The sequence below is a fragment of the Myotis davidii genome, unplaced genomic scaffold, assembly GCF_000327345.1.
Source record: "Myotis davidii unplaced genomic scaffold, ASM32734v1 scaffold60, whole genome shotgun sequence".
NCBI lineage: Eukaryota > Metazoa > Chordata > Mammalia > Chiroptera > Vespertilionidae > Myotis > Myotis davidii.
In genome coordinates, this window is record NW_006293007.1 from 1994753 (window position 1) to 2022383 (window position 27631).

At 51.8% G+C, this 27631-nt stretch overlaps 2 protein-coding genes across 3 annotated transcripts in view; one reads left to right on the top strand and one right to left on the bottom strand.

The window, feature by feature from the left end:
- The window catches only part of SLC25A47 (solute carrier family 25 member 47), a 7884-nt gene extending 7247 nt beyond the window's left edge, over positions 1-637 (top strand). Inside the window, exon 7 of the mRNA XM_006766610.1 lies at positions 418-637. The gene's annotated coding sequence lies outside the window, so the exon portion shown is untranslated. The remainder of the gene's footprint in view (positions 1-417) is intronic.
- A 3186-nt stretch (positions 638-3823) lies between these two features.
- WARS (tryptophanyl-tRNA synthetase) overlaps positions 3824-27631 on the bottom strand; it is a 24626-nt gene continuing 818 nt past the window's right edge. Inside the window, exons 1-11 of one of the 2 annotated variants that reach the window (XM_006766608.2) lie at positions 27553-27631; positions 23205-23365; positions 17350-17563; positions 16283-16391; positions 13163-13282; positions 12442-12624; positions 10610-10710; positions 9668-9780; positions 9291-9464; positions 6000-6140; positions 3824-4849 (exon numbers count right to left, since the gene is read on the bottom strand). In XM_006766608.2, the coding sequence (XP_006766671.1) occupies positions 4688-4849; positions 6000-6140; positions 9291-9464; positions 9668-9780; positions 10610-10710; positions 12442-12624; positions 13163-13282; positions 16283-16391; positions 17350-17563; positions 23205-23306 (1419 nt within the window). In that variant the 5' untranslated portion in view covers positions 23307-23365; positions 27553-27631 and the 3' untranslated portion in view covers positions 3824-4687. The remainder of the gene's footprint in view (positions 4850-5999; positions 6141-9290; positions 9465-9667; positions 9781-10609; positions 10711-12441; positions 12625-13162; positions 13283-16282; positions 16392-17349; positions 17564-23204; positions 23366-27552) is intronic. The other variant, XM_006766607.2, reaches the window with a different exon arrangement.

A 27631-nucleotide genomic window follows, 5' to 3' on the forward strand; every position in this document is an offset into this window, starting at 1 on the left:
GATATTTCCCTTTTTCTTTTCTGGGTTAAGAGATGGTTGATTATGGTCATGCCTGGGATCTAAACAATCCCGTATTAAATTCCATAAATCATGTAACCTTTGTTCGACCTTCTGCCAAATTCCTATATTTACCGTCGCTTCCTCAGGGAACCATGGGCAGACTTCCTGCACAAAATTTAAAAAACGCTCTAGCTGTGAAGTTGTTACACGAGCCCCTTGCCTGCAGCATGTTCTTTAACATCTGCGCATACAGAGCGCTCTTTGGTCTCTAATTGCTCCATGTTTTACTCCTAATTAATACAAATGCCCCAAAACTTACTATTACTCGATTGATTGATTGATTGACTCAGCCGACTGTGACTCCGGGGTCCTCACGAAGCCCACCTTCAAGTCCCTGTTCGGGCGCCACTTGTTGAGGCCCGCTGCCAAGGGGTCCCGCAGGGTAGAGGTGGCGTGGGATGAAAGCACCAGAGACCAGGGCCTAGGAGGACTGGCACAAGGCACCAGCACCAGCACCTTTATTTTTTACACACACTGTTTTATACTAAGCGGTGGCTGGTCATGCTTCATAGATCACTGCTAGGGCTTGGCCTATCATAGGGAAGTAGCAGATCGTGACAAGCTGGGCAAGACTGGGCATGCTTTTGTTCCGGCCCTCCGGTCCAGTTTAAGAACCCATGTGGCCCTCGAGTCAAAAAGTTTGCCCACCCCTGGTCTAGATCCATCTATGTATGACAGTTGCTATGACAAAAGTCTGCTTGCCTAGATCACAAGAACTGGGGTGCAAGCCAAGGTCATGTCCTTTACATGACTTGGAGTGGGGTCAGGCCTTTCCTGGACCCTCACTGTCTCTTACACCAGCCCACCGGCAGCTTCCACAGGTCAGAGTAGCTAGAGGAGGCAACGGGGAGTGTCCCTACTGGGTGGTCACCTAGGACAGCGGGGAGCCACCCCGAAGACAGGCAGCTGGGGCCTGGGCGTGGCCCGCCAGCTACAGAGCAGAGAAGGTCAAAGCCATCTGTTACCAGCCGGGTTGGCCTGAGGGTCACAGGAGCCAGGAAGGAGCGGCCTCTTGGGTGAAGGCATCTGTCACATGGTCCTGGGTGCAGGTGGTCAGTTGTCCATTCCAGCCTCCCCCACCCCGTGTCTTCAGAGCACCCTGTGTCTGCACCACCATTTACTCAGCTGTCCTCTGGGCCACCACCCCACCCCACTCAGCCCCCTGCTACTTAGGGCACCCAAGTCCCTTAGATGCAGCTCACCTGGTCCCTCCCCACCTCAGAGGCCCTGCCCGGTGGCCTGGCGAGCTGGTGTGAGGGCAGGTCGTGCTCCCCCCTCTGCCTGTGCACTTGGAGGGGGACTGTTGCCAATTAAACGTTCCTGAGGAAGCTCAGTGGTGCTGCGCTGTGGTCTGGTGACCAGTGTCTCCGCCTTCGATTCATCCTGAGGCCAAGCTCTCCACACCTGTGTGGCCAGCGCTCCCACTATGCGAGTGGGCAGTGAGGCCCAGCCCAGTGCTCGCTGGCTCCACTCCCTCGGCCTTTGGGACTGGGGCCTGGCCTGTGGGCTCACCCCTGCCACAGCGGGCTGTTCAGCATTCGGCACGGCACCTGCTCTCCTCGCCACCCCATCTCAAATCTACCCCCTTTCTGAAGAAAACTGGGTTCCAGCCAGCTGCCTGGCCCCACTGGTGCCCGGACACTAGGCTGTGTGCCACCTTTGCACGGGGGTCTGTCTCCTGAACACTGCTGGGTGCCAGGCGCCTTACACAGCGTATCACAACAGCCTGATGCCAGGGGAGGAAACACCTGAGAGGGAGCCGGGCTGCTCAAGGCCACACAGCAGGGAGGGTGAGGGACTCCCGAGGCCCCGCAGGCCCTCCAGTAATGGGGCCACCGAGGGCAGGGCTGGTGGGTGCAGGCAGGTTCCCCCCTGCAGCAGTCCCCGGGTGAGTCAGCCAACACCTGCCTTGACTACACTCCCTCCCTCCTAGACACCGGCCTTGACCGTGTCCTTGGACAGAGAACTTGCCGTGTTCTTGCCGGGACTGTCCTATTACCAGAACACGTAGGTGGACCATCCTGTCCTGGCCTGCGCGTCATACTGACCAAGTGTTTGCTTACCTCTGCGCTCAGAGGTACGCCCTTCCCCCTTCTCTGCCTGGCTAACTGCGTCTGACACCAGTTCCTCAGGAAGCTCTCCCTGCCTGATCACCGGCTGCTTTTAGGTGTCTCTTGCCCAGCTCCCCACTAACTGCGCCATCAGAGTCAGGCTGCACTTGAAATGTCAGAGGGGAGAGGAAAGGCGGTCACCCAGGGCCCCTCAGTGTGTCCTGGCCCGTGCGGGGGTGGTTGGCACAACTCCGTCTGAGGCTGCAGGCGCCGGAGGCCTGTGCCAGAAGCCTCGCTCTCGCTCTGGCTCTGAAGCGCTGTCCTGGACACGTGCTCCCTCTGGCCGCGCAGCCACTGTCCCCTCACTCAGATGTCCACTGCCGTGCAGGAGGCTCCCTGTGCTTGTCCCTCAGGTGCAGCTCAGCTGGTCTCCCCACAACACGGCACTGAGACCCATGGAGGTGAGGGGACGCCGACAGCCAGAGCTCCCCTGGAAGCAGTCCTCGCCCACCAGGGGCCAGAACCACCCTGTCACCAGACCCCTGCTGGGCCGGCCGCCTCGTCCATCCTGATCCTGGGGTCTCCTGGGGAACTTGAAGGACGCACAGGTTTTAGCAACAGGAAGTCGGGACAGGCTGCTTTGTAACACACTCCGTGTGGCCTTGGGCGAGTCACATTCCCCTCGTCTATGCCCCCGTTTTGCCTCCTCACAAAACGGTTGGTGGCACCTCTCACCAGGTGTTACCAGGCAGCCCCTGAGTCCGTGGGAGGGGCTGTCCCCAACCTCGATCTCGTCTTCTCATATAAATGAATTTATAAGAGATCTTGACTGCGTTGTGTAAAGCCAATTTATTAAAGCAATGAAAGCATGCACCTGCATTAAAGAAGCAAACCTATATATATATTTGTCTTATGAAGCGCAGGCGAGCTCTCAGTTAATCGGAAGATCAGGTTGGGTGGGGGTCCGAGGTATTACTATACACCCTCCCATCTGCAGGTTTCAGAATTCCTCTGCTGACTATTTTGGTACAAATTAATTCTCAAGGTCCCTTTTTACATTGCTGTGGCCTTCCCAGAATTCACGAGAAGCACCTGGCAACTGTGTCTCGAAGAGCCTTGCTGCTTCTCTGCTTAGGGAGTAAAGCTGCCCCTCTCATCTTCCCCCTCCCCTCCTTTCCTGCATTCTCTCATTAGGGAGGCTTTTAACCATTTGCCCTCTTGTCCTTGGCTGAGGAAGATAATGGTTTGTTAGTTACAAGCTGGCTGCCAATAGTTTTGCCTCGTTTTAACTTTTCTGTCTGTTTCCCTATTCCACTTGCCCTGGAATTTTCCTAGCTCCTTACTGCCCTGTAACAAAATGAAGACCGTGGGTAGAGTGAGCCCAGGTTGGCTGGTAGACTGGCACCTGTCACTACACAGCCCCACCTTGGACCATCCCATGCACAAAAAGAGGACCTTTGCTTGCATTCTCCACTGGAAGTGGTGAGAGTCCAGACCAGGACTGTTAAGGGGGGACAGGTGGACGGGCTGCTGGTTCCTGGGAGCCTGTGTCTGTGCCTCGGGGCTTCCTGCACTGTGGGCCTCCCCTTCTACACCCCCAGCAGACTCAAGGGCCAACCGCGGAGCAGCCACGGCTCGGTGGCTGGCGCAGCACACCCAGGGTCCTGAAGCGAGGCCCCTGTCCTGCTCAAACTCCACACAACACAGCCACACAGGCGGGACCAGAGATTTATTTAGGCCAACAAGTGACAAGAGGGCAGAGCATTCAGGAGTGGACCCTGCACCCCCACAAGGGCTTTCCCATACTACACGGGGCACAAGACTGAACGGCTCCCTTGGGGCCTGGAGGCTGCTGTGTGCTCTCCACCGCCCAGGACGCCCGGGGCACCATGCCAGCCAAGTGTCAGGACAAAGGTGTCTGCAAAGGCCGCAGACTCCCCGCAGCAGCCGGCAGGGGGCCCAGCGCTGGTTCTCAGGGTGGAGAGCCTGTGCCCAGGGCCAGCTGCTGGAAGCGGTGTGGGGAGGCTCAGAAGGCAGAGACTGCCAGGGAACACGTGGGGCTGGAGTTCACGTGTGGAGTTTCTCCCGCAGACTCACCTAATAAAAGTGGCCTCCTTGGGCGATATTCAGTATGAAAAGCAGCTTCAAGCTGGGCGATCTCTCCGTTAAATGCACAGCTGGCAATTCTTTTTGTTTTGGGGGATGGGCTGTGCCCATTAAACTCCTGAAATGTACATGCAGACTACAGGCTCCCTTACCAGCGGCTTGGAGGGTGTATGTGGAGCCGAAGGGTGTTTTCCAGTGGAAGTGCTCCCCGTGGCCGGCTCCGGGCGGCCGGGGTGCCTTGTGGGAGAGAACCAACCGACTCCTGTCTGCCCAGCCCTGGTGCCCGGGGCGCAGGCAGCACACAGGGTTTGGCCCCGATGGAAAGGATGGCCCAGGGAGAAACAGTCCTGACAGGCACAGGGTTACCGACACCAGGACCAGGAAGCTGTGACGGCCTAAGTACAGCAGTGATTCGATTGGGCTGGGGCTCTGGGTAATTTTGCTTCTTTACGTACAGGGACAAATGGGCGTTACTGAAAGTCGTAGGACAGCTTCCGGGGGGTCATGAACTCTTTGACGATCTCCTCCGTGACCTCCTTGCGCCGGGCCTGGTGCTCCGCGATCAGGGGCTGCAGGACCTCCACGAGCTCCTTCTTGAGCTCCCCGGTGAGCATGGCTCCGCTGGTGTAGTCCTGCGGGGAGACACCGTGAGAACAGCTCCGCCCCACGGCCTCGCTGGGGACAAAACCCCACCCATTACACTTCCCTTCTGAGTGCTCGCGCTCCTGCCCTCTCATAGCGAGAGGGTTGAGGGGAGGCCTCACCAGCCTGCGCTGCAACTGAACTCCAAACACAGGGGATGAACGACAGCTCCGCCAGCCCTACCGGCTTCTGTAAAGTCTTCGCTGAATCCCAAGCCCCAGAGCAGCAAGGCCAGGGCCATGGCTAACGTTTGGGCATCGCTTAGGTTTTTTGCGGTGCACGGACCTCGCTGCGCGTGTGCGGACCTCAATGCGTGTGCACAGACCTCGCTAAATGTGCACTGAGCTCGCTGGTGTCTGCCTGACCTCGCTGCGTGTGCACTGATCTCGCTGGTGTCTGTCTGACCTCGCTGCATGTGCATGGACCTCGCTGTGTGTGCACTGATCTCGTTGGTGTCTGCCTGACCTCACTGCGCGTGCACTGACCTCACTGCGCGTGCACTGACCTCACTGCATGTGCACTAACCTCGCTGCATGTGCACTGATCTCGCCGGTGTCTGCCTGATCGCTCCCGCAGGCCCACTGTCCTGCCATGGAAACCCTCCGCCCGCAGCACCCACCCCGGGATACTTCCTAGGTGACCCGCCTCTGCTGTGTGGCCGGTCCTCACTTGTGCTGTGACCACTTTGAACGCTGTTATGAGGGGCTCTTTCTCTAGCAGGGGTGCTTCCTTGGAAAAGGTCCTGGGAACTGGAAAACCGAGCACAGCTGTGGACATTCGTGGGGTTCTCCATCCCACGGCCAAGCTGCTGCCGGACACGCTGTGCGGGGGGAGCCTGGCAGCACCTGGTTTACGATCGTTGCAAATGAAACAGCAGCACAAACCCTGCTAAGTAGGTAGGGGAACTGTTTTAACTTCGATGCTCTGACAGAAGGATTAAACCCTTGTGTTGGCTACTAAGTAAAGAGTAGCCTGCAGTTTCTCTCTTGTGAATATCTGTTCATGAGGTTTCTTGGCCCATGGCTACAGACCAATCCCCCGCCTCCATTTACTCTCCGGGGCCGACGGCCCCCAGCTGGCTGCCGGAGCCCTCCAGGTCCCGAGGAGCGAGCTGGGGCGGCCGGGCTGGGCCTGTCCTACCTTCCTGATCTGCTCCAGCTTGTCGTCATCCTCCAGGAAGAAGGTCAGGTACATGAAGGACACGTCCACGTCGCAGTTGCCCCCAAACTGCCTGTGCTCCTCGATGGTGTCTCTCCCTCCAGAAAACGCGTGCTTGTTGACCTGCGCCAGCAAGAGACACAACAACGCTGGGGTGCTGGCGCCCTGCGGGAGCCCCAGGGCTGGAAGGGGAGCCAGTGACGGCTTCAGCCCAAGCCTGTCAGATCCTGACCAGAGGGAGGAGCCCCACCAAGCGGACTCAGTGGGCCCACTGCAGGGAAGGGGCAGAGGTGGGCTCACTTTGCAGTCCCCACTGACAAGAACAGAGTCAGGAGAGCTGGAATTGGGGGCGAATGTCCTAAAGTGTTCTCAGGTGATGAGCTTCAGAAAGAAGACAAACACAAACCCTCTTCAGAGTAACAGACGACCAGGGAGGGGCGGCCACTGCCCGGGGCAGGCGGTGCTGTCACTGGTGAACAAGACGGAGCCCCAGCCTGGCTGCTGCCCTCCCCACTGAGAGAGAACGGGAGGGAGGCAGAGATGAGGGCTCAGGCGGAGGTGGAGGACCTGCAGGTAGGGCTCACCTAACCCTGGCACTTTCAGGAGCAGACGACAGACTCACAAGCTAACAAATGCGTTTCAGGACTCACTGAGGAGAATCTTAGAGAAATCAGGGCCACGGGTGGGAGAAGAAAAGCTGAAACGGACAAAGTTCCTCTGTGTTCTTTCAATGAGGATTTGAGAAGCCGCTACAGACAGAAGGGGCGTGGGGTGGGTGGAGTCGGTACACTCCAAGTGGAGGTGTTCAGGAGGCCTCCCCGGAGGCCCCAGGACAGGCCACTACTGGATGCTCTGGGACCGTCCAGAAGCTCAGAGGAACGCCGGGCACAGGGAGGCAAGCGAAACCCATCCTCTGCAGGAGAAAGCAGCCACTCTGGGCAGGAGCTGTATCTGCTCGGGGAGGAGGAGGCTGGGAAGCCGCATGCTCAGCAGGCCGCACAGAGGGCAGCGGGGAGGGGCGGGGCTGGTGGGCTGGCCACCTTCACTTCCTTGACAAAAAGGACCAAGTCAGGAAATAACATCAATGTACTCAAACGCAGAAACTGGAAAACACGAAATAAACAAGAAGAAGAGAAAACCACCACGTGTTGGGCTCTCGTGAGATCCACACGCCCTCAGGCCGGTGCACTGCCTGCTGGAGCCTCTAGTCTTGTGGAGGCCCCCGTGCGTGCGGGCATCTTTCCAGGCACAGACTCCTCCTGGGACACCAGGTTGCCGAGTGGCTTACGTGGTCCTGGTGTTGGACCTGGCTCGTCCTCTGATGCTGGGCCTGGTTTTCAGGGAACCAACAGGAAGACAGATTTGGGCCATGGTGGAGCCAGTCGGTGGGGGCTGGAAGGCCACCGCCTGGATCCAAAACGATGGAAGCCAGCGAGATGCACCAAAACGATTCCATGCAATGAAACTGCAACAGGAAGGCTGTCTGGGCCGAGGGCGGGACTTGATCCAACCACCAAGAGCCAGCGAGTGCCCGCTGCTCCAATCGAATGGGAAGGTCAAGTTGGCCGCAGAGGCCCGGAGACCAGGGCGGGGAGGGGCCACTGGTCTGACAGGATCCACATGACAGCCCACAGAGGCACACTGTGGCCCACCCTACTATTCAACTATTCACTTTCTGAGCCAAAAGCTAAAATTTGGGCAGTGCTTGACACTTCATAAACGCTTTTTATATGGGATCTCATGTAAGCCCTGCCTGTCTGTGAAGGGGGCAACTGCCCCATGTCACAAATGACAACTGGACAGCCAAGGTCACTCTCCAACAGCAGGAAGAGGCAGGGCCAGACAGTGGTGGACCTGGGTTCTAGTCCTGGCTCTCTGCTTCCCAACAGGGTGGATGCTGGGCAGCTGCCCAACCCTCTGAGCCTTGATTTCGTCGCCTACAGAATGGACACAGCCTCCTGGTGGATGCGAGAGCTCCATGAGATCACACAGGTCAGTGCGTGGCTGGTGACCAGGCAGCCACACCCCTGCAGCCATACCCGGCTACTGCTGTGATTCTTGAGTGGGGCAGGTGCCCTCTCGGCCGGGGGGTCTGATCTGGAGTTGAAGACGGACATGGAGACTGAGCACAAAGGCCGGGCCTGCCCGTCACAGCGGCGTGACCCGCGTGACCTTGGTGGCCTCTGCAGCCGTGTGGCTCCTCACACTCACTGCTCGCCCGGCTCTGGGTCTTTGCAGGTCTCTAGGTGAATGAAAAATGCCCCAGAGCCCAAAGTGACTGACTTCAAACAACACCTCAAAAACGATACAAAATGCCTCTGCTGGAGGGAACAGGAGTCCCTCCCCTACTATCCCTCACACACTCCGTGCTCAGCAAGTTTCCGCCAGAAGCAGCTGTTCATAGTATCAAGGGTTTCCCTGCTGTCCACCAGGAATTGCCTGGGACTTTCCAGAAGGGTCAGGGGCCAGGCAGTGACTCAGACAGTTGCATTATGTGCTTCAAATACAGTTTCTGTCCCTCCCACTGTCAACTTCCAACCCGCAGACCCACACTTGGTTCCCGATAAAATGTCAACAGCTTTGTCGGGCAGTGAGGGGACTGTCATATCTGCAGGTCAGCACCCAGCAACAGAAGTGAGGCCTGAAAATACGGAAGCTCAACCAACTCCTAGTTCACGTTTCCCTGGTGACTCGAGAGCCCGGCTGGTGCCGGACAGGGCAGGGCTGTTCCACTGAAGGGCATCTACCCATTCTGGGGCTCAGCAAGAGCTCTGGGAGGAAAGAGCCCCCAAACCCACGCTGGTGGTGCTGCTCCTGGCCAGGAGCACTCTGCTGGTTTCCAGTGGAAACTTGGCCGAGTTGTCACCATTCTGGGCCTCATCCTTCTCACCTTTGAAAGGAACACACCGCTTGCCCAGTGAGAAGTAGAACAAGGACGCACAAACAAAGTGCCTGGCCTGGCCCTGGAATACAGCTGGTGCTCAGAAATAGACTTTCCTCTACTGCCTGTGTGACTTTAAAGAAAACGGCCATGACTTTGCTACCAGAACACAGCGCTGATGAGAAAAGGGGAAAAAATGTAAAGTTTTGCCTCAGTAAAAGGACAAAAGTAAATTCCCCTGACATCTGGGAACAGGGACAGTTTTCAGTCCAGGATTTCAGCAGCCCTGGGGCAGCGGATACCGAAATGACAGAGCGCTGGTGCGGGGGTGCGCGTGCCTGAGCGTGTGGTTCTGCGGGCACAGGTGGTTCCTCGCCCAGGGCAGTGCTCACCTTGGTCTTGATCTGCTTGGCAGTGTCTGTGAGGAAGATGGAGGAGTTGGGGTCGCTGGCACTCATCTTGGTCTGGGCCCCCTGCAGGGCGGGGAAGAAGGTGGAGTGCAGCAGGGCTGGTTTAGGATAGCCGATCCTGGGGGCGACGTCTCTCGTCATCCTGAAGTAAGGGTCCTAGGGGAGAGGGGGGCCTTTTGAGGATGGCTGGAAGCAATACGCCAGCTTTCAGCCCATCAGCGTCACCTGACAGGCCTTCACAGCAACTCCAGCCAGTTCACAGAACCGACCCCCCAACCCCCCACCCCAAGCCGCCTTTCCCACAGTGAGTGCTGGGAGCCGCCCGCACAGCCCAGACCTGACACCCGCTGCCTCCTGACCTGGTCGATGGCACAGGGGATGAGGCACTGGACGTCCGTCTTGTCCCCAAAGATCTGCGGGAACGAGTTGCTGAAGGAGGGAGCAGCCTGGATGGCAGGAAAGCTGATCTTCCCTGGAGCGAGGACAGAGAACCTTTACACACGGGCAGCTCCGTCTGGCTGGTTACCCGGGGAAAGGGATGAGCAAAAACAGGCTTTCTCCTCATTAGACAAGTGATCAGCATTAAAGAAAAGCAGGAAACTCCAGAAAAGTAGAAGAAAAAAATCCATCAACTCAATTTGTGACTCTTTTCATCTGTTTTCTCTATTTCTACTTATTTCAGTTGTGATTATACTATTTTTTCCCCTTGCCCTTTTCACTCTGTAGTGTTTACCCAGATTGTTGTTGAATATGTTCTACTCTATAAGCGAATCGTCCACATTTAACCATTCTCTGCCCACTGGGCATTCGGATCGTTCCTCATCGTTTAATTATTACAGATGAGGCTCTCTTGATGCAGAACAGTTTTCAATGTTTTGTTAACAATGCTCCTGTGATCTGCTGAGACCTGCAGAGGGGGGACTGCCGGGACTAAGGGTATGGACCTCGCGATCACACCTGACAAGTGGCGCCCCGCTGCAGCTCTCGGGTCCTCAGGTGCTCTCAGGTGCACGCCGTGCGCGGACACAGGAACTCCCAAGCTGTCTGTACCCTTCCTACTTTCTTCTAAGCCTTACATGGATGGTTGGGAGAGGGGCGGACTGGCACCCTGGGTACAGCTCCACATGCCCAGGACAGTGGCCAAGGGCATCACATCGCCTCCTCATGTTCTGAGGAAACCCCCACAGGTTTACTATGTAGAGACAAAGTGCAGAAGCCACCATCTCAGCGACAGCTCAGCTCTGGGCCACTGCTCCCTTCTGGTGGGCTGGGGCCGGGCGCAGGCAGCAGCGGCTCCTTACCAATGCAGTCACTGTCCGTGAAGCCAAAAATGCCTTTCACTTGGTTGAAGGTCACGTGCTTCTGAATCTTCACCACATTCCTGTAGAAGCCTGGGCTCATCCTGCAAACAATCAGAATCAGACACAGGTCCGATCCTCCTGCCATTGAGCCCCCCTTCCTTCTCCTCACAGCACTTATCACCTGGTCTATGACTGATGAACTGCCCGACTCTGCTGGTTGGAAGGTAACCTGACAGTGGTTGCTTCGTTGTGTTATTGGCTGCTGTATCCCAGCAGCAGTCTGGCATGTAGTAGATGCTCAATAAATACCTGCTGAATAAATGAGCGGAGCGAGCAGGCAGAGAGGGGTTAGCTCACTGCCCAAGTCACACAGTAACTACTAGAGGACTTGCTTCTGATGCTCTAACATCACGCTCACTGGGGCAGGGACTTTGTTTTGCCCACTGCCGTGTTTTTGGGGCCTAGGGGGTGCCTGCCACTGAGAGCACATGGTGACTGTTTCACTGACCTCCTGGGAGAGGGCCACCCCTCACAGTGCACCTTAGATTAGAGGTGGCCGAGGAGCTTGGGTGCAGGAACCAGAGCAGGTGCTAGATCTGCCTGCCAGGGACGGCTCCCAGGACAAGGCGATGCTTGATCACGGGTTTGGAAGAAAGTGGAGGAATGCTGAGCTGGGAGGGGAGGGGACTCTGGGCAGACAAGAACATGGACAAATGGGAGGAAATGGAACTGTTCCATCTGGAGGGAGGTGGCAGCAGCACCAGACAGGAACGGGCCCAGTCACAAGGGGCTGCGTGCTCAGAGGGAAGTGAGAACTTGACCTTGAGGATGAGGGAGTGCTGGGAAAGGCCTGAGCGGGGGACCTGACCAGACCTGTGATCTAGAGAGTGCAGGCCGGAGGGGACCAGAGGTCCTGAGGGGCCATAGCAGGGGGCGAGGGAAGAGACTACAGAACTGATGGAATGAGTTCTAAGGAATGGGAGAAATAAAATGAAGTGCTATGGAAATGGTAATAACAGTGACATCTAAGGTCACATCTAATCCTATTGCATGCACCAGAAATGTCTCACGACCATTAACAGACGTGGCCAGATTCAAATCTAGGCCCGCCTTCCTTCCAAGACCATGTTTCTCCCAGGACACCGCAGTGCCTCTAGGGCCACAAGAAAAGTGATTTTAAAAAGTCTAATAATTTCCTAACACTTTCTTGGTAGTCATTTGGGATGAGGTTCAACCTCAGAGTTTTAATTTAAGGATTTTTGGAATGAAATATTTGGGTTTTTAAGCAGTTGATTTAAAAACCTAGACTGGCCCAGCTGTCCCAGCTCAGTGGCTGAGCATCAACTTATGAACCAGGAGGTCACGGTTCAGTTCCCAGTCAGGGCACATGCCTGGGTTTCGGTCTTGATCCCAGTAGGGGGCATTTAGGAGGCAGCAGATCAGTGATTCTCTCTCATCATTAATGTTTCTCTCTCTCCCTCCCTCTTCCTTCCTCTCTCTGAAATAAATTTTAAAAAATGAAATAAAAGACAGATTAAAATCCTAGATTGGGAGGGAATGTGTAACCAGGGAGTCTTTTCTCCGTGAGGAGAGACAAAGACCCTAACTTGGTGAGACTGATCATCCTTGGAGAGCGACTACAACGCAGAGTACTTCTGTGTCAGCAGCTGAGGACAAAAATCGCAGCCACTACCCCAGGTCACAACACTCAGTAAAAGCAGAAAAAACAGTCACTGGGCCTGAGACCACCCGAGATGTTTCAGATTGAGCCGTCCTGAGGACCTGATGTCCACACCTGCTCATTCAAAGGCAGCCATGCGTTCTCTCCGTACCCCATGTAGTCGAGGTCAGAGAAGATGAAGGTCTTGTTGATGTCAAAGCCGCAGGCGATGATGTCCTTGGCATTTTCCACGGCGTAGCCATGGGCCTGGTCCAGGGTCAGGTCCTTCCACAGGTACTTCTCGTCGTCTGTCATCTGGATGACCAAGGGCACATTGAACACGTCCTGCAGCCACCTAAGAGACACGGGGAGAGGCTGACATCTCGTTTCCCCTGAAGAAAAATGCCCTTTGGCATCTGAAAACACAGTTCCAACGAACAACTTGTCTGCAAAATCACGTGATCTTAGCACGCTGTTTATCTGATTATCGGTAACGATAAGGGCATTGCCAGTTATTAACTCAGAGCGCCCTGCACAGCTCTAGGCTCGCTGTTTTACGTGCCTTCTTTGTTGCCTTACAGTGATTTTACGAGGCAGGTATTATTTCCATCTCGCAGAGGTGGAACCGAAGGCTCAGAGCCGTCACTGGCCTATGGTCACATGGATAGGGAAGAGAAGACGCGGCACCGGTGTGAGGGTCTCCGTCACCCATGTCCCTCTAAAGTGACACCAGGAACGAACCAAGTGAATGGAGGCCACAGAGGCGCCACATCCCTGACACTGCGGTTGTTCAGCAAACATGGACTGGTCCTGTCCTGTTTCTAGACACAGCTTATACCCCCCGCTCCTGCCTTGCTAATAACAGTGAGGAGAGTCACAGAGCCAGGACTCACTTTGTGAAGATGAACGGGATGAGGTGGCCAACGTGCATGGCTTCGGAAGAGGGGCCCCTGCCCGTATACAGGTAAAACGGCTTCTTGTTCTCATAGGCATCGAGGACTTGGTTCATGTCCCTGAAGGAAAGAGGAGAGAGGGAACAGTGATTTTTCTGGGGAAAAAAGTCAAGGTGCTAATGCTCACTTGGCAATGTTCAGACCAACACAGGAAAGAACTAGTTTGCTGTTCTCGGTGGGTCTGTAATGGTTCTCCTGACATGGTTTCTCCTGTGCTTGTTTTCAGAGAAGAGACGGGAGCTCGGGATAAGGTGTTTAAAAGGTGGACGCAGTTGGGCAGCCACTGGGACTCTTTCGGAACTTTTCCAAATATCAACACTGATACACCATCTGCTTTGTACACGGTCCTGGGTGACGCCAGGCCAACACTGTGCAGTAACTGTTTAGAATCACCCAGTCCTGTGGCTCCGGAGCCAGACTGGGGACATCAGAGGGTTCCACAGAGCCCTGCCTTAGGGAGGGGACTGGGAAATGCGCCCGGCTCCCTCAGCCAGGTGGGACCAGGTATCTTCATCTGGAAGTCATTCTGGAATCAACCGCCCTCCCGAGGACTAGGGTCCACCAAGGCACACGAGGGTCCTCCTTCCTGACTTTGCCTCAGTAGCACGTGGCTGCTGTTTCCACATTGCACCTGCCCAGGCCCCGCCTTCAGAGATGCTGATTCTCAGGCGGTTGTGACAGCTGGAATCTGTGTTTTTAAAAGGCTCTCCCGGTGACTGCGATGTGTGGCAGGTGTGAAACCACCAGTCTGGGGGGTGACTGTCCCTTGTTTCTGGGCCAAGTTTCCCAAAGTAGCAGGGGAACAGTCACCTTTTCCGGAGGTCTGGTGGCCTCCAAATGGGACTCCACCTGTGCCAGGTGGCCGCTCAGCTTGGTTTTTAGGACCATGGGCATTCTGCTTTTCTGTGCTTAGTTTTTCCCCCTCCCCCCGGAATGAACACACCACCTCTGAAATAAGGAAACAGTAAAACACAATTTTGGAGGGAGTCCTTCTTTGGCTTTCACAACCAACCAATCAAATTGTTGGGCTTCCAGAGAAGAGCAGGCAGTGGCCACCTGAGCGGACTGGCACCTTTGTGGGGCGTCTCTGAGCACTCGCCGTGCAGTAGGTCTGGGCGGGGTGCCTCAGGGACTGGCTGGAGTGGATGAGGCTCCCGTTTCTGGAAGCTTTGTGAGGGTGGTTGGGGTAGGGACTCACTCAGCGGGGGAGGGTGCCCAGGCAGCACCTATGGTCTGTTTGCAGGTGGACACTGGGTGCTGTATCTCATCGAATCCCCTATTTTATAGATGATAAAGTCAGATAGGGGGTGTTCTTAAATTTGAGAATGGCCAAAAGCTTCAAGTCCTACACCTCCATCAACTGACACACGCTACAGCACAGAGGGGCCTTGAAAACACGCTCCCTGAAATAGCCAGGCACCCACGGCCTCACGTTGTGTGTTTCTATTTAAATATATATTTTTATTGATTTCAGAGAGGAAGGGAGAGGAAGAAAGAGATAGAAACACCAATGATGAGAGAGAATCACTGATCAGCTGCCTCCTGCAGGCCTCACACTGGGGATCGAACCCGCAACCTGGGCATGCGCCTTGTTCAGGAATTGAACTATGACTTCCTGGTTCATAGGTTGTCACTCAACTACTGAGCAACACCGGCTGGGCGTGTGATTCTATTTATACGGAATGTGCAGGACAGGTAAGTACACAGACAGAGAAAGGAGATCCACGGTTGCCAGTGGCGGTGGGGGAGAGGGAGGGATGGGGACTGGCTGCTTATGGGTAGGGGTTTCTGTTGGGGTGAAGAAAATGTTCTGGAATTAGTGGCGATGGCTGCACAACCTTGTGAATAGACTGGAAACCACTGAACTGTGTACCGGGAAGGTGACTGAATCTCATTTAGGAAAGAGCTCTCAGTACATTCTGCCCGTGAGGAAGGCAGACGAGGCCTGGATTCCTCTGCCACAGAATCTGAAGTGTGGGGCGGACTGCCGTGTGCTACTGCAGCCGTGAGTGGGAGAGCAGAACGACCCACCTTGGACCATAAAATCCATGAACATCGCCTCGAAGATGGGCTGGCCCGAACCCAAGGTGATCTGTCAGGTGGGAGAAGCAGAAATCCTCCTGGAAGCTGCTCGTTTTCTGTTATCTGCATGGCACTTACGGTCTAAAGTGGGGGTATCTAGTTGCAGATATGCTCTATTAGTTTCTCTTTGATATTATTTATGAGCAGGCCCGCACAACAGAAGGAAGAGGGTACGTAATTTCAGGAAGCCTTCTGCTTATCGTGTAGGAAACACTGAACTTGGACATAATCTGGCACGAATCTCAGCCTCTATGAATGTAACCTCCACCTTGTGAAGTGGACAGTTTTTTTTTTTTTAATCCTCACCCAAGGATATTTTTCCATTGATTTTTAGAGAGAGTGGAAGGAAGAGGGGGAGACAGAGAGAAACACTGATGTGAGAAAGACACATCGATTGGTTGCCTCCTGCACGTGCCTCAACCAGGGTTGGGGATTGAGCCTGCAACCAAGGTACATGCCCTTGACCAGAATCAAACCAGGGATCCTTCAGTCCGAGGGCTGACACTCTGTCCACTGAGCCAAACCAGCGAGGGGCGTGAAATGGACAGTTTATTGATGAATAAACTAAGGGCCAGAGGGTGAAGGGATGTGTTACTGACAGGGGAGAGGTGGGTTCGAGTCTCTGACAACTGCCTTCCATTTCCACACAGTATCAGGCAGCCTGAGGGAATAGCCCCAATCACTTAGGGGGAAACACACACACACACACACACACACACTTATTTAAAAATTGATTTCAGAGAAGGGTGAGGGAGAGAGAGACAGAAACATCAACGATGAGAGAGAATCATTGATTGGCTGCCTCCTGCATGCCCCCCACAGGGGATGGAGCCCGCAACCCCGGCATGTGCCCTGATCAGGAATTGAACCAGGAGCTCCTGGTTCATAGATCAATGTTCAACTACTGAGCCACACCGGCGGGGGCCCACCCCTCTTTGGATTCGAGAGGAAGGGTGAGAAGTCCTCGGGAAGGCTCACCTGTGTGAGAAGAAGATGCCCCTGCGCAGGAAGCGGTGTGGTCTCTGGCCCGTGGCTCGCTCTATTCGGTTTATCAGCTCTTTGTCAATTTTACTGCTTCCGAACCGAACTGGGAAAAAGAAGAGATGACCGTCTTAGGTGGTGGGAGGTTTGGGGACCAGGCATTAAGGGAAAAACATCGCAGTGTTAATGAACCAAACCCTTGAGGCCTCTGCTCCTGGTCCTTTACCCCAACATGAAGTCCAGGGTCTTTTGTATTAACAAGACAGCTGAGATCACAACCAGCAGAACAGAAAACAAATTACAGGATAAAATGCTGTTCTGTCTGGGACTGGATTCTGATGGGAAACACTAGAACGCAGTCTAGCTAGCAGCTTCTCACGTGCGTGCGCACACACAGTTGCTTATTACTCACTAAGGTAAAATTTATATATACCGAAATTATATTTTTTAATATCTTTTAATAGTTGAAGTGAATTAATGCCTGTCCTCAAGTGAATTTTCCCTTGATAGTCTATACTTAAAAATCACAGAAAATGGCTGTGACTTGGGTAAGAACGTTTTGGTTGATTCTTTGATGGTTAGCAATGACCGCAGAGTGAGGACTTTCCTGAGCACGAAGCCCCTTAAGGAAGGCCCTGGAAGTGACAAGGGGCTACCTGTGAGCAGCGACCCCCCTTCCGCTGAGTTCTAGACTGTTAGCTTCATAAACGGCATCACTGGAGGAGACACTTAGGTAACCTGTGACTGACTTGTCACCACTAAGTGAATTTCAGGAAGCCTTCTGCTTATCGTGTAGGAAACTGAACTGTAAGGTACCCATTTCAACAGATTTTTCTCAAGTTCTGAATTGTTAAAAAAGGGAAAAGGTACTACTAAGTTATCTACTATAGATCATTATTTTGCAATAAGCTTTATTTAACAATCCTTTAGGAATATAATGCACCATCAAAATATTTTAGGGTATATATTTTGTTCTTGGCATTGAAGCTTGACTGGATTTATGATTAATATTAAAAACACCAATGGAATCACTACTAAAAGTCTGGGCTTTCCCCGGGACGTACCAATGAGCTTGTCATAGTCAACACCTTTTGCACTGCTCGTCTGTACGGTCCACGGGTCCACAAAATCCTCTTCAGCTTCCGTGGCTTCTGGGCCACCATCCCCCGCAGGTGCCGCGTTGTTTGGAGGGCAGCCAGCCTTGTAGTCCTCCCCCATGGCCGCTTTGTAGCTCATTTTTAGTGACAACAGCTTCTTCACTGCAGAATCAAGTTCATCCTGGACACAGGAAATCGGGTGAAGGATGAAGATATTGACAGTAGCTACCTTTTACTGAATGTCTCTGCTGCCACGTGGCAGGCACCGTGTGGTGCTTTCACACACGTTGCTTCGTTTAGTCTCATGGCAACCCTGGGAGGCAGGACTCGTTGTCACTGTCCTTTTCCAGTTGAAGAACCTTGTGACTTAGAGAGGCAAAGGAACTTGCCCACGGACACACAGCAAGAGTGGGCCTGAATGCATTCTACTTTTACCTGTCCCTCTGCTACGGATTACCACCAAGAGCTGTGGGGATAGACACAGTAACATATCTACACTGTTTATGACAGTCACTACACCAGAGTCTCAAACCACTGATGCAGAGACCACGCATGACAAGATCCTCTGCTCCACTATACTGAGTTCTGCATAGGCCGACAAGAATAGTTACAGAAACCTCAGCAGCCATGCCACCAAGGATAATAACAGCAACTCGGACAGACAAAGGCCAGGAAGGACTGGGGGCTCTCAGGTCACAGCCCGAGGAGGGTCCACGGGAAACCGCTGTGCTGCTGCCCCATGTGTCTGCGTGTTTGTGGTTTTAGAATAAGCATAAGGAACACAGATGCCAAGTGTCTCTGGTCTTTCTGGAACTCTGCTGGACTCCTCTCCCAGGAGCCCCCACCAGCCACCCCTGGAAGCCTGGCATTTCAAACAGGAGGCCTCATTAGGGAGCTTAGTCATGTAATGCCCTAAAACTCCGCTCCCATAATTGGCCTGGCTGATCAGCTCACACACAATATCCACAGTCCGATTTGCTTGCAAGGAAAATACAAACATTTCCATGTTTTTACGTAATGTGTTATCAACAGGACTTCCAGGGGACACATGCTAACGCCACCCTCCACTCAGAGAGCCACTCCGCCAGGCAGGACCTCTGCCACAAAGGACTGCTCCTGTAGGGTGGTTAGCAGACAGATTTGTGTTTCAAACTCTGAAACTATCTAGAATTCATTTAAACCAGTCAGAGTTGTGTAATCAGTAAGCCCACAGACAGAATGTCTGCCTGGGTTAGATGGGCAGGTATGTCTTATTCATCTCATTTCTGCAGTGTCTAGGCTCAGCGCTAACAAAAAAATAAATGTTGAGCAAGCACGATCCACCCAGTTAACCGTGGGAAGAATGACTTTGCTTGGAAATGCACTGCAGTCAATACCCTGCAATGCCTGGCTGTGTTGACACTTCACACCCAGTCTCACCTAGCTCTGCCTGCAACCAGGTGGCTGGGTGAAAGCTCAACATGAACCAGGTCCCTGGATGAAAGCTAAACATGAACCAGGTCCCTGGGTGAAAGCTAAACATGAACCAGGTCCCCGCTGGAAGACCGGCTGGAGTCTGAATGGACTGAAAGACGCAAGCGGGCTCGCCTCGTCTCTTCTTGTTCCCGACCTGTCATGACGGGAGCACCGCAGCAGACTTCAAAAGCTGATGTTCTGAAAAAAGCCCGACACAAAAGACCACGCACTGCTGGATTACACAGAGTTCGAATGAACACAGGCAGAACTATCCAGGGCGAAGGGGTCAGGGTGGCCTCCCTTGGGAGGAGAGGCAGTGACCCGGGGGGCCTGGGGATGGCTTCCGGCGCTGCCAATGCTGTTTCTGCATTTGGGTGCTGGTGACAAGGTGTGGATCTTGTGAAAATTCAGCGAGCTGCCTGCTTATGACCCCGGTGCTTTTCTGTATGAATGGTGTATTTCGATTTTAAAAGTTTAAAGTAAAAGGAGAAATAAAACTCTGGTCTCTATTCTAACTCATACGATCCAGTGTCATTTCCCGAGTGCTGCTCAAACTGCACACGGCCTCGACCACTGTCTCCCAGAGTCCCCAGACCCTGACCTACTCCCCAGCCCCCAAAGCGTCCCTGCTTTAGTGAGCTGCTGTTTCTAAAAGCAGCGGGGCTCACTCCCTCTGTACATGCTAAGGACCACGGCCCAGACAGATGGCAGACAGTGGTGACAGCCCGCAGTGCCCGCACTGGACTGGTGCTCCCAGGGTGGCTCAACTATTCTGCTGGAAGGGAATTTCTAAAACATCAGGTGCTTCTGTTACAATACATTTCAGGGTTAGATACAAACTTGCTTCTGAATTTTCATCGTTTAACTCTGGTCCCAGTGTGCAACCCCTGCTCTGTCTTACTGAGTGTCAGCTGACTCGGCTTGGTCAAAGACCACACTTGGAAGAGTCATGCTACTGTGCTAAGTATCGTTGGTTTGCTAAAATAATGAACATAACTGTAACTAAGAATTACTAATGAAAATATTTATTACATGCTATTCAAATTTAATGTTAAATGGACAAAATCATCGTCAAGTTCCCAAAATGGGTCTTTAGAGTCAATAATCAACAGTTGGAGGGGGGACTGTGGGAGGTTTGCTGGCCAGGGGGAGGGACCAGGGGAGGTTGGCTGTGGGAGTGCACTGACCACCAGGGGGCAGCTCCTGCATTGAGCGTCTGACCCTTGGTGTTTAGAGCACGTCATAGCGACTGATCAACCTGTTGGTCACAAGGGTCACTAAGGCTTTTATAAATATATATTAAAAATATATATATATTTAGCCCTAACTGGTTTGGCTCAGTGGAAGCCTCATCTATTGAGTCCTACCTCGTGTATAAATCTCTTCCTGTGCGTAACCAACTCCCTCTTTTTGACGTCACTTTCTTTCAGTATTTATTTCTTTTAAAATGTAATGGTTTATTTGGGGTCCAAAGAGTCAAAGTACTCTAGTAGGGTGAGCGTGAAATGGTTGACACATCTGCTGAGAGCCTAGGAAGACATTTTCGAAAATGAGGTCACAGGGGTTGACGGACCGCACTCTGAGACCCAGGGCAGCCACAGCAGAGTCTCTGCAGTAACCCAAGGAGGATTTCAGAAGCTGGAAAGCTGACGGATGATGTAATTGGCTGAATACGTGAGAACAAATGCTCGGATGGCGTGGAAATACTGGACAGCAACTGGACTTACACTGTGTGGAATCCCCAGGTGGCTGGGGCGCCAGTGGCCTCAGGTGCGTATGGCAGTGAGGGGGAAGGGGGCTCTAAGAACAGGAGCACTGGCTGAAAGCCTGTTTCAGAAGCAGTTACTCAGGCCTCTACCCCAGGCTCCTGACACAGCTGAGTGAGTGCCTCTCCCCCCACCCCAAGGCTTAGTGTCTAGAGAGGGAGAGTGAAAGGGGTCCACACCTGGGGCCCTCTGCCCGGCAGGGGCAGCACAGTGAGAACAGGGAGCTTTGGGGAAAGGTCACCCAGCCCAGCTCCTCCGTCCTCAGAGGCACGATGCTGGCACCAGACCTGCACCTCGGGACAGAGGACCCGCTCTGGGGACTCTACTAACCTCGAAGAAGAGACCTGAGGACCCTGACGGTGAAAGTTCCCCAACAAAGGGGAGCAGCTTGGTGGTCTCCAGGTAAGGGACACCTGCACCGATCCGCTCCTCCCACGAGCACGAAGCCCAGCCAGCGTCTCTGCTTCCCTCTGAAACGCTGGGGCCAGCCAAGTACCAGCTGACACTTGAGGGCTGCCTCTAATGTGAAGGGCAGAAGGAAATGGGAGTTTCCAAAGGGGCAGAGAACATCAGGGAAATGACCACAAGATCTCAGAGCTAAAAGGACACTGAACCTATAAAGTAAGAGCAGGGCCTTGTGAGGAAAGGAACATTCAGAGATTAAATGAGCTCTTGGAAGTTAATAATCATGGGATAAGTGAGACACCACAGGAGGGTTAGAAGTTGAGGAAATATACCTGAAAGAACAAGAAGAAAAATAAGAAAAATAAGTAAAAAAATAAGGTCAGAGGACCTGTCTCTGAATTTAAATAATCAGTCAAGAAACAGAGATAACAGAAGAGATCAAAGAAATACTATCACTTCTGAGGTTTAAATATCATGACCTTCTGGTTTGAAAGGAGCACTGAGCAAGCACCCATCCCAAGAAACTTCACAACCCAGGCACGAAGAGAAGAGCCTGCCAACGCCCGGCAGAAAGAGCAAAGGAATCACCCGTTCTGCACAGCAACCCCAGGACACGGGCCCCGATACTGAGGGAATGCACGTCCCCTTCAGATCTCTATGCCCAGCATCGTTATCAAATATTAGGTAAAACAAAAACACTTTCAGACTCTATAGAGCCCTCAAAATTCTGTCCTTGGCAATAATTTTCTTAGAAACCACTGGAGGACTTGTGCTGCCCAGAGAGAGCTGACCCTGGAGGAGAAAGACGCAGGATCAGGGAACAGGGACCTATGGAGGCGAGGGAGCGCCGGTGGACGCGAGGAGAGCCTGCGGTGGGCAGTGTGGGGGGCGAGCTGCCCGTCCAGGACACAGTAGGGGGAAGGTCTGGGAGAGACTTCTTCAAGAACTTGATCGACGGGCTGATGTGAGGGCCTCCAGGGGAAGTTCACTCAACCGAGGGGGAGAGCTTGGACCCATTACCACGAGTCCATCAAAAAGCCAAGCAAAAAGAAACCAGGATAAACGGACGCCAGAGAAAACGAGCTGGGCAGGAAAGGAAAAGCCCTCTGTACACTCAGGGGGGCTGCCGGCAGCGTTGCCATGGTCAGAATAAGGTCAATGCTAATATCCACCAAGGGACTCAGGTATCAGGAGATGGGAGGGAAGGAGAATGTTTGTGCAAGTGCTGGTTCCGCATTTTCCACAGTCACAGCCTTCACCTGGGCAATCAACAAGGAGCAATGTAATAAGGGTGGGTTTTTTTTTTTTTTACAGATATGGGGATTATATATTAAAAGAAGCAGCTATAAGAATTGAAAATACAAAGGAACCTCATTTCTCAAACTTAATTTGTTTCAGAAGGCTGTTCAAGAAGTGATTTGTTTAAAAACGGAATCATTCCCCCCCCCCTTAGAAGTAATGAAAATTGAATCAATCAGTCCCAGACCCCCAAATGAGTCCCTTTCTTATGTACAGTACATGACTAATGTACTATTTATAAGTACACATTTCTTTTCTTAAATTTATCAAACCACCCCATACTAGCCTTAAACGATTTTTTCATATACCATTGCCTTGGAAATGCTATCACCACTAACTGCTTTTTGTTAATTCAATAACAACAGTTTTTCTATATGTCCAGTTGATGGTGATTGCAGGTTTGTGAGCACTTTCACACCCTTAGCAACATTAGCACTGCTCATGGCCTGTTTATGTTAAAACTGTGCTAACCATTGATTTCTACAGCAACAATAGTGTTCTCTCCTTTATTTGCTGCCCGAGTCACTTTTTGTCATGTTGAGGTATCAGCATGAAAGGGTTGTCAGGTTGAAAATGAAGTTTTGGTTTGACAACTGAGACATTTTTTTCTGTGAACAACTTGGTTGAGAACCAAATTGTTCGAGATGGGAGACATTCGAGAAACGAGGTTTGACTGTACGTGTTACTGGGAGCAGGAAATGAGGATGGGCGGGTGGATGACTGCTGTATTTCACTGGCTTTTCTTTACCTCACACGCATCAATAATGTTGATAAAGGAGAAGACAAATGCAAGATTATAGCCAATATAGTTATAGTCAGTTATTGAGTCTGCTCCCAGGACACACAATCCAACAGACTCGGCTGTATGCACAGGAAGAGCTCAGCAAAACCACCCACCTTGGATGCCTGCCCGGCTTTGAGGGCTCTCACGCGCTCCCCCTGGGCAGCTATGCTGTTGAACAGCTCCAGCGGGGAGGCACACCCCTGCTCGTCAGCCATCTCCGAAGACCAAGGCTTACAGCTGGGCAATGGTAGAGTCGCTCAGTGGTCCTGACAGACTGTGGGAGAAGAGGGAGAGAAGGGAGAGAGATTAATAAACCGCTGCAGCTGTGTTTTCTTTCCTATCTCTAGTTCTTCTTCCCCAGAAGGGTAGAGGTTGAGTTATAATAAAGAATGTGGATAAGATAACATTAATAAAAATATAAAGGGAAATTTGGGGCCATAAAGAAGGGGAAAAGAGGAAGAACAAATGCCAATAGTGAGGACGAAAGGGGCTGCTGGCTTACAGCTTTCAGGGCTGCACAGGAGGCCCTTCCTAACCAAACCCGAGTGTGCCCGTGCAGGGCCCGGGACAGAGGCAGGACTCGTGTTTGCTGAGGGGCAAACACCAAAGGGCTTTACTAACCCCAAGTTTAATAGCCCCAGACCCATTTGTCAAATTGCTCTTTACTCTTTAATTGTGTTGTGCACAAGGTCCCAATCTTTGCTGCCCTGACCAACCTACCGCTGAACAAATGGCTTCCTGGCTGGCCAGCTGCTCGGTTCTCAGACACGCAAGGTCTGGGGTAGAGGGCGGAGCCTTACCCTGCTGGGTTCCCAATGAGGTAAGAACTATATATAACCTGTCTGTTAGACATGCTGCCTTACTTAACAACAAAACTTTGAAGATGTACCTAATAGTCATTATTTACTCTTAACCTCAAGGGGGAGGGGCGCACGGGGAGGTCACCGATGCTGCCTTGGGGCAAAGGCCGGCCACATCAGTCCCTTCCTGGGTCAGTCACTTCCCCTTTCTGAGTGTCAGCTTCCTCATCTAAGAGGTCACACCATCAGGAACCTCTGCACCTACCTCAGGGGCTGCTATGAGAAAAAATGAGAAAAAAGGACATGGTGACACTTTGTAAACTGTAAAGCAAGAACTAAATTCATCACGGGCATTGTGCGTGAGGGCTCCAGGGCCGGGCTGAGCCCCCCTCCACCTATAGCTGCTGCTATATCTAGAACACGGAGGATGACAGGAGGCTATGACAGAGCAGCTCTCCCAGCACTTCTGTACTTGGTGTTGTTCTAAGCACCTTATACATATCAATTCACCGAAGCCTTATGAGCTAGATTTATCTCCATTTCACAGGTGAGTAAACTGAGGCACAGAGAGGTTAAAAAACTTTCCCAAGATAACACAACACACTGACGCAGTTTGATCCGAGAGCCCATGCCCTCAACTATTACTCACAGGTCAGCTACTGGAATGAGCCTCAGCCTCTCAAATGTGAAGTGGGACAGGCATCACAACACTAACTGCAGGACGGTGCGTGGATAAGTGCGACGGTGCAGGGAAGTAAACAGTCTAAGCCCAGCATGGGCCCCGGGTGGAGGTTTCATGAACTACTACTTTGTTTCTTAATTAAAAAATGGTTTTCTGGCCCTGGTGGGTGTGGCTCAGTTGGCTGAGTGTCATCCCAGACACCAAAAGGGTGACGGTTCCATTCCTGGTCAGGGTACATGCCCAGGTTTTGGGTTTGATCCCAGTAAAGGTGTGTGCCCAAGGCAACTGATCTCCCCCCCGCCCGCCCCCGCTCTTTATCTCTCTCTCAAATCAATAAAAACATATTAAAAAGTTTCTGACTATCTCTCTCCCTTCCTCTCTGTAAAAAAATCAAATAAAATATATTTAAAAAAAATTTTTTTCCCCCTAGTAACTATGAATCAAACACATATTTGAGGGGTAATTTACTTTTATTTATCCATTGTTAAATATTTATTTCAAAAGCATGTGAATTTCAACGAAACCATTCTTTGTATAATTAGAGACCATAATACTGAAACCAGGATGGGTTTCTTTCCCTTCCTTGCTGAAAACCATCTCAATTCCCGAAAAGGGAAGTTTGGTGAGATAACAAACTGACTCATATAACAAAGCTCAGTTCAGGGAAGTTTGTAAAAAAGGGAAGGAATGTGGAAGAACCTTCTAATTGGCATGAGAGAGGAGAAATACTCAGGCCCATATCAAATAGCAAAGTGAAGAAAATTACTTCTGGCCACAAGTGATCCAATATCGTGTGCAGATACTTTATACATGATCCTGAATTTTCCCAACTTTCAAAGCTGGGTGCACAGTTCAGTAAGTCCTCATGTAACGTCATCAATAGATTCTGCCACTTTACCCAATTAAATGCCACGATATTTTGAATTTAATTACAGATGAGTAGGGTGTACAAATGGCTAAGCAAATGACACAGAACCAATTTTATCCTAGGGTAACTGATATAAACAAGAGTTAAGTTCCTTCATCATTTCATCAACATTATTAGTAAAGTTCTAGTCTGTGAGTAGGACCAAAATCAAGTACAGATGGAAATACCCGTAAAAATTCCTAGGCAAAGTGCCAGGTACAATGACTGGGTGATTCCCGGACAGCCGATCTTCCCTGAGATGGAGCAGGTCACTGTAGGAGATCAACCAGACACACCGGGCCTGCACTTAGGGTCTGTGTTATAGGGAAGAAAACAGGTATCTTTAAATATCAGAATCCCATTTAAGAAGAGGCACGTGGGAACTAAACGCGAGTGAGAAAGGCAGCTACTCACTGCATGGGAATTCCCACACTATAAAGCGTGTGTGTGTGTGTGTGTGTGTGTGTGTGTTTCTGATGCAACTTTCTGAGTGAGTGCATCAGGAATGGTCAGAGACAAGGAGAACAGAGCTGCCATTTCTCTCATTTCCTGCACCCACCTATTTGCCACCGTTTCTCCCATCTACTCAATATCCTCCTTTATTTCTTTGTTAACTAACTTTTAAATATATTTTATTGATTTTTTTATAGAGAGGAAGGGAGAGGGATAGAGAGTTAGAAACATCGATGAGAGAGAAAAATCAATCAGCTGCCTCCTGCACACCCGCTACAGGGGATGTGCCCACAGTCAAGGTACATGCCCTTGACCACACTCGAACCTGGGACCCTTCAGTCCACAGGCCAATGTTCTATCCACTGAGCCAAACCGATCAGGACATGTTAACTAACTTTTAGAATTAAGTTTACCGTGAGAGGTTTTTAACCCAGAGTTTGGAACCTCTGGAATTACATCACTTTTAGCATGCACGTTGGTATAAATGGGGTTCTAAGCAGAGTATCCAGGTTTCATTACTTTTTCGAAGGGCTTCTGAGATGCCAAAAGGCTAAGGACCATTGTCTTAAGTGTTAACCCCATAAACTGCAAACAGGGCTTTGAGTCTTTGTTAAGGAAAGCTGCTTTACTACTTAACCAAGCCTATAATCTAAAACAAAGAAATGAAGCTGTAATCTGCGAAGTCATCTATTACCTCCTCTACAAAGGCACGGGGAGTGTAAAGACCAGTAAGGCATACTCCCCAGGGGACCACAGCACACCTTGGAGATAAAACTACCAGGCTCTGAAAAATTAACTCTCAATTCCGCTTTCTAAACAACACGGATCTTGTGCTCATTTTGAAAAGTTCCATTGTGGAGGAGCGTAGCAGGCACCCGAAGAAATTGGGATGAAAAGAATCACAGAACGGCACCATGGAACATGACAGTGATCTCATCTCGCAGATAAGATGAGAACACACCCATTCTGCAATTTTGGGGGTAGGTGGCCTCAAGATAGCCAATTCTGGAGCAGCCGAGAAGGAGACCCAGGAGTGTCTAGATGCCTGGATGCCACCAGAGGGGGGGTACCATCCTTCACATCCATCAAGTTCCCAGAGGACAGGAAGGTGACTTCTTCAGAGCAAGGTGTTCTTTAACCCTTCGAACCTGGGAACAGATGGTGTTCACTTTTCCTTTTCTGAACACTGAGAGGAAAGGTTACTTTTCTCTCCAAATAATAACACAGAACATCATCTTAAAAGGCAAAGGAGACATTAAGCTATAGGAAGTCAGGCATGAGGCATTTTTGAGTATCACAATGAGACGGCTAATATGTTTGGATAATGACTACTTAAGGAGGAGGCCTCATCAGTGAAAAATACGACAGCCAACAGGAAGGTGCTAAAACGCCCACCATGAATCCAAACAGGCACCCCCTCCCCCAGGACCTCCATTCCCTAGGGAAGCTGTGAATCACCTGAACGTTAGGTCAGTGGGTTGAAACAAAATGTACAACACCCTGATCCCAAGAGAGACAATCTCTCACTCTTTAAGCCAAGGTTTCCAGCACTTTGGTAAAAGGCTGGCAAAAATACGAATAAGCTGCAAGCCTGACAAAAGATGGCAGGCAGTACGTACCTGGTCTGAGGGAGACACTGCAGAGGTGGCCACTGGAGGAGTGGAGACTCCCAGGGCAGCAGCCTCTTCTTTTATACTC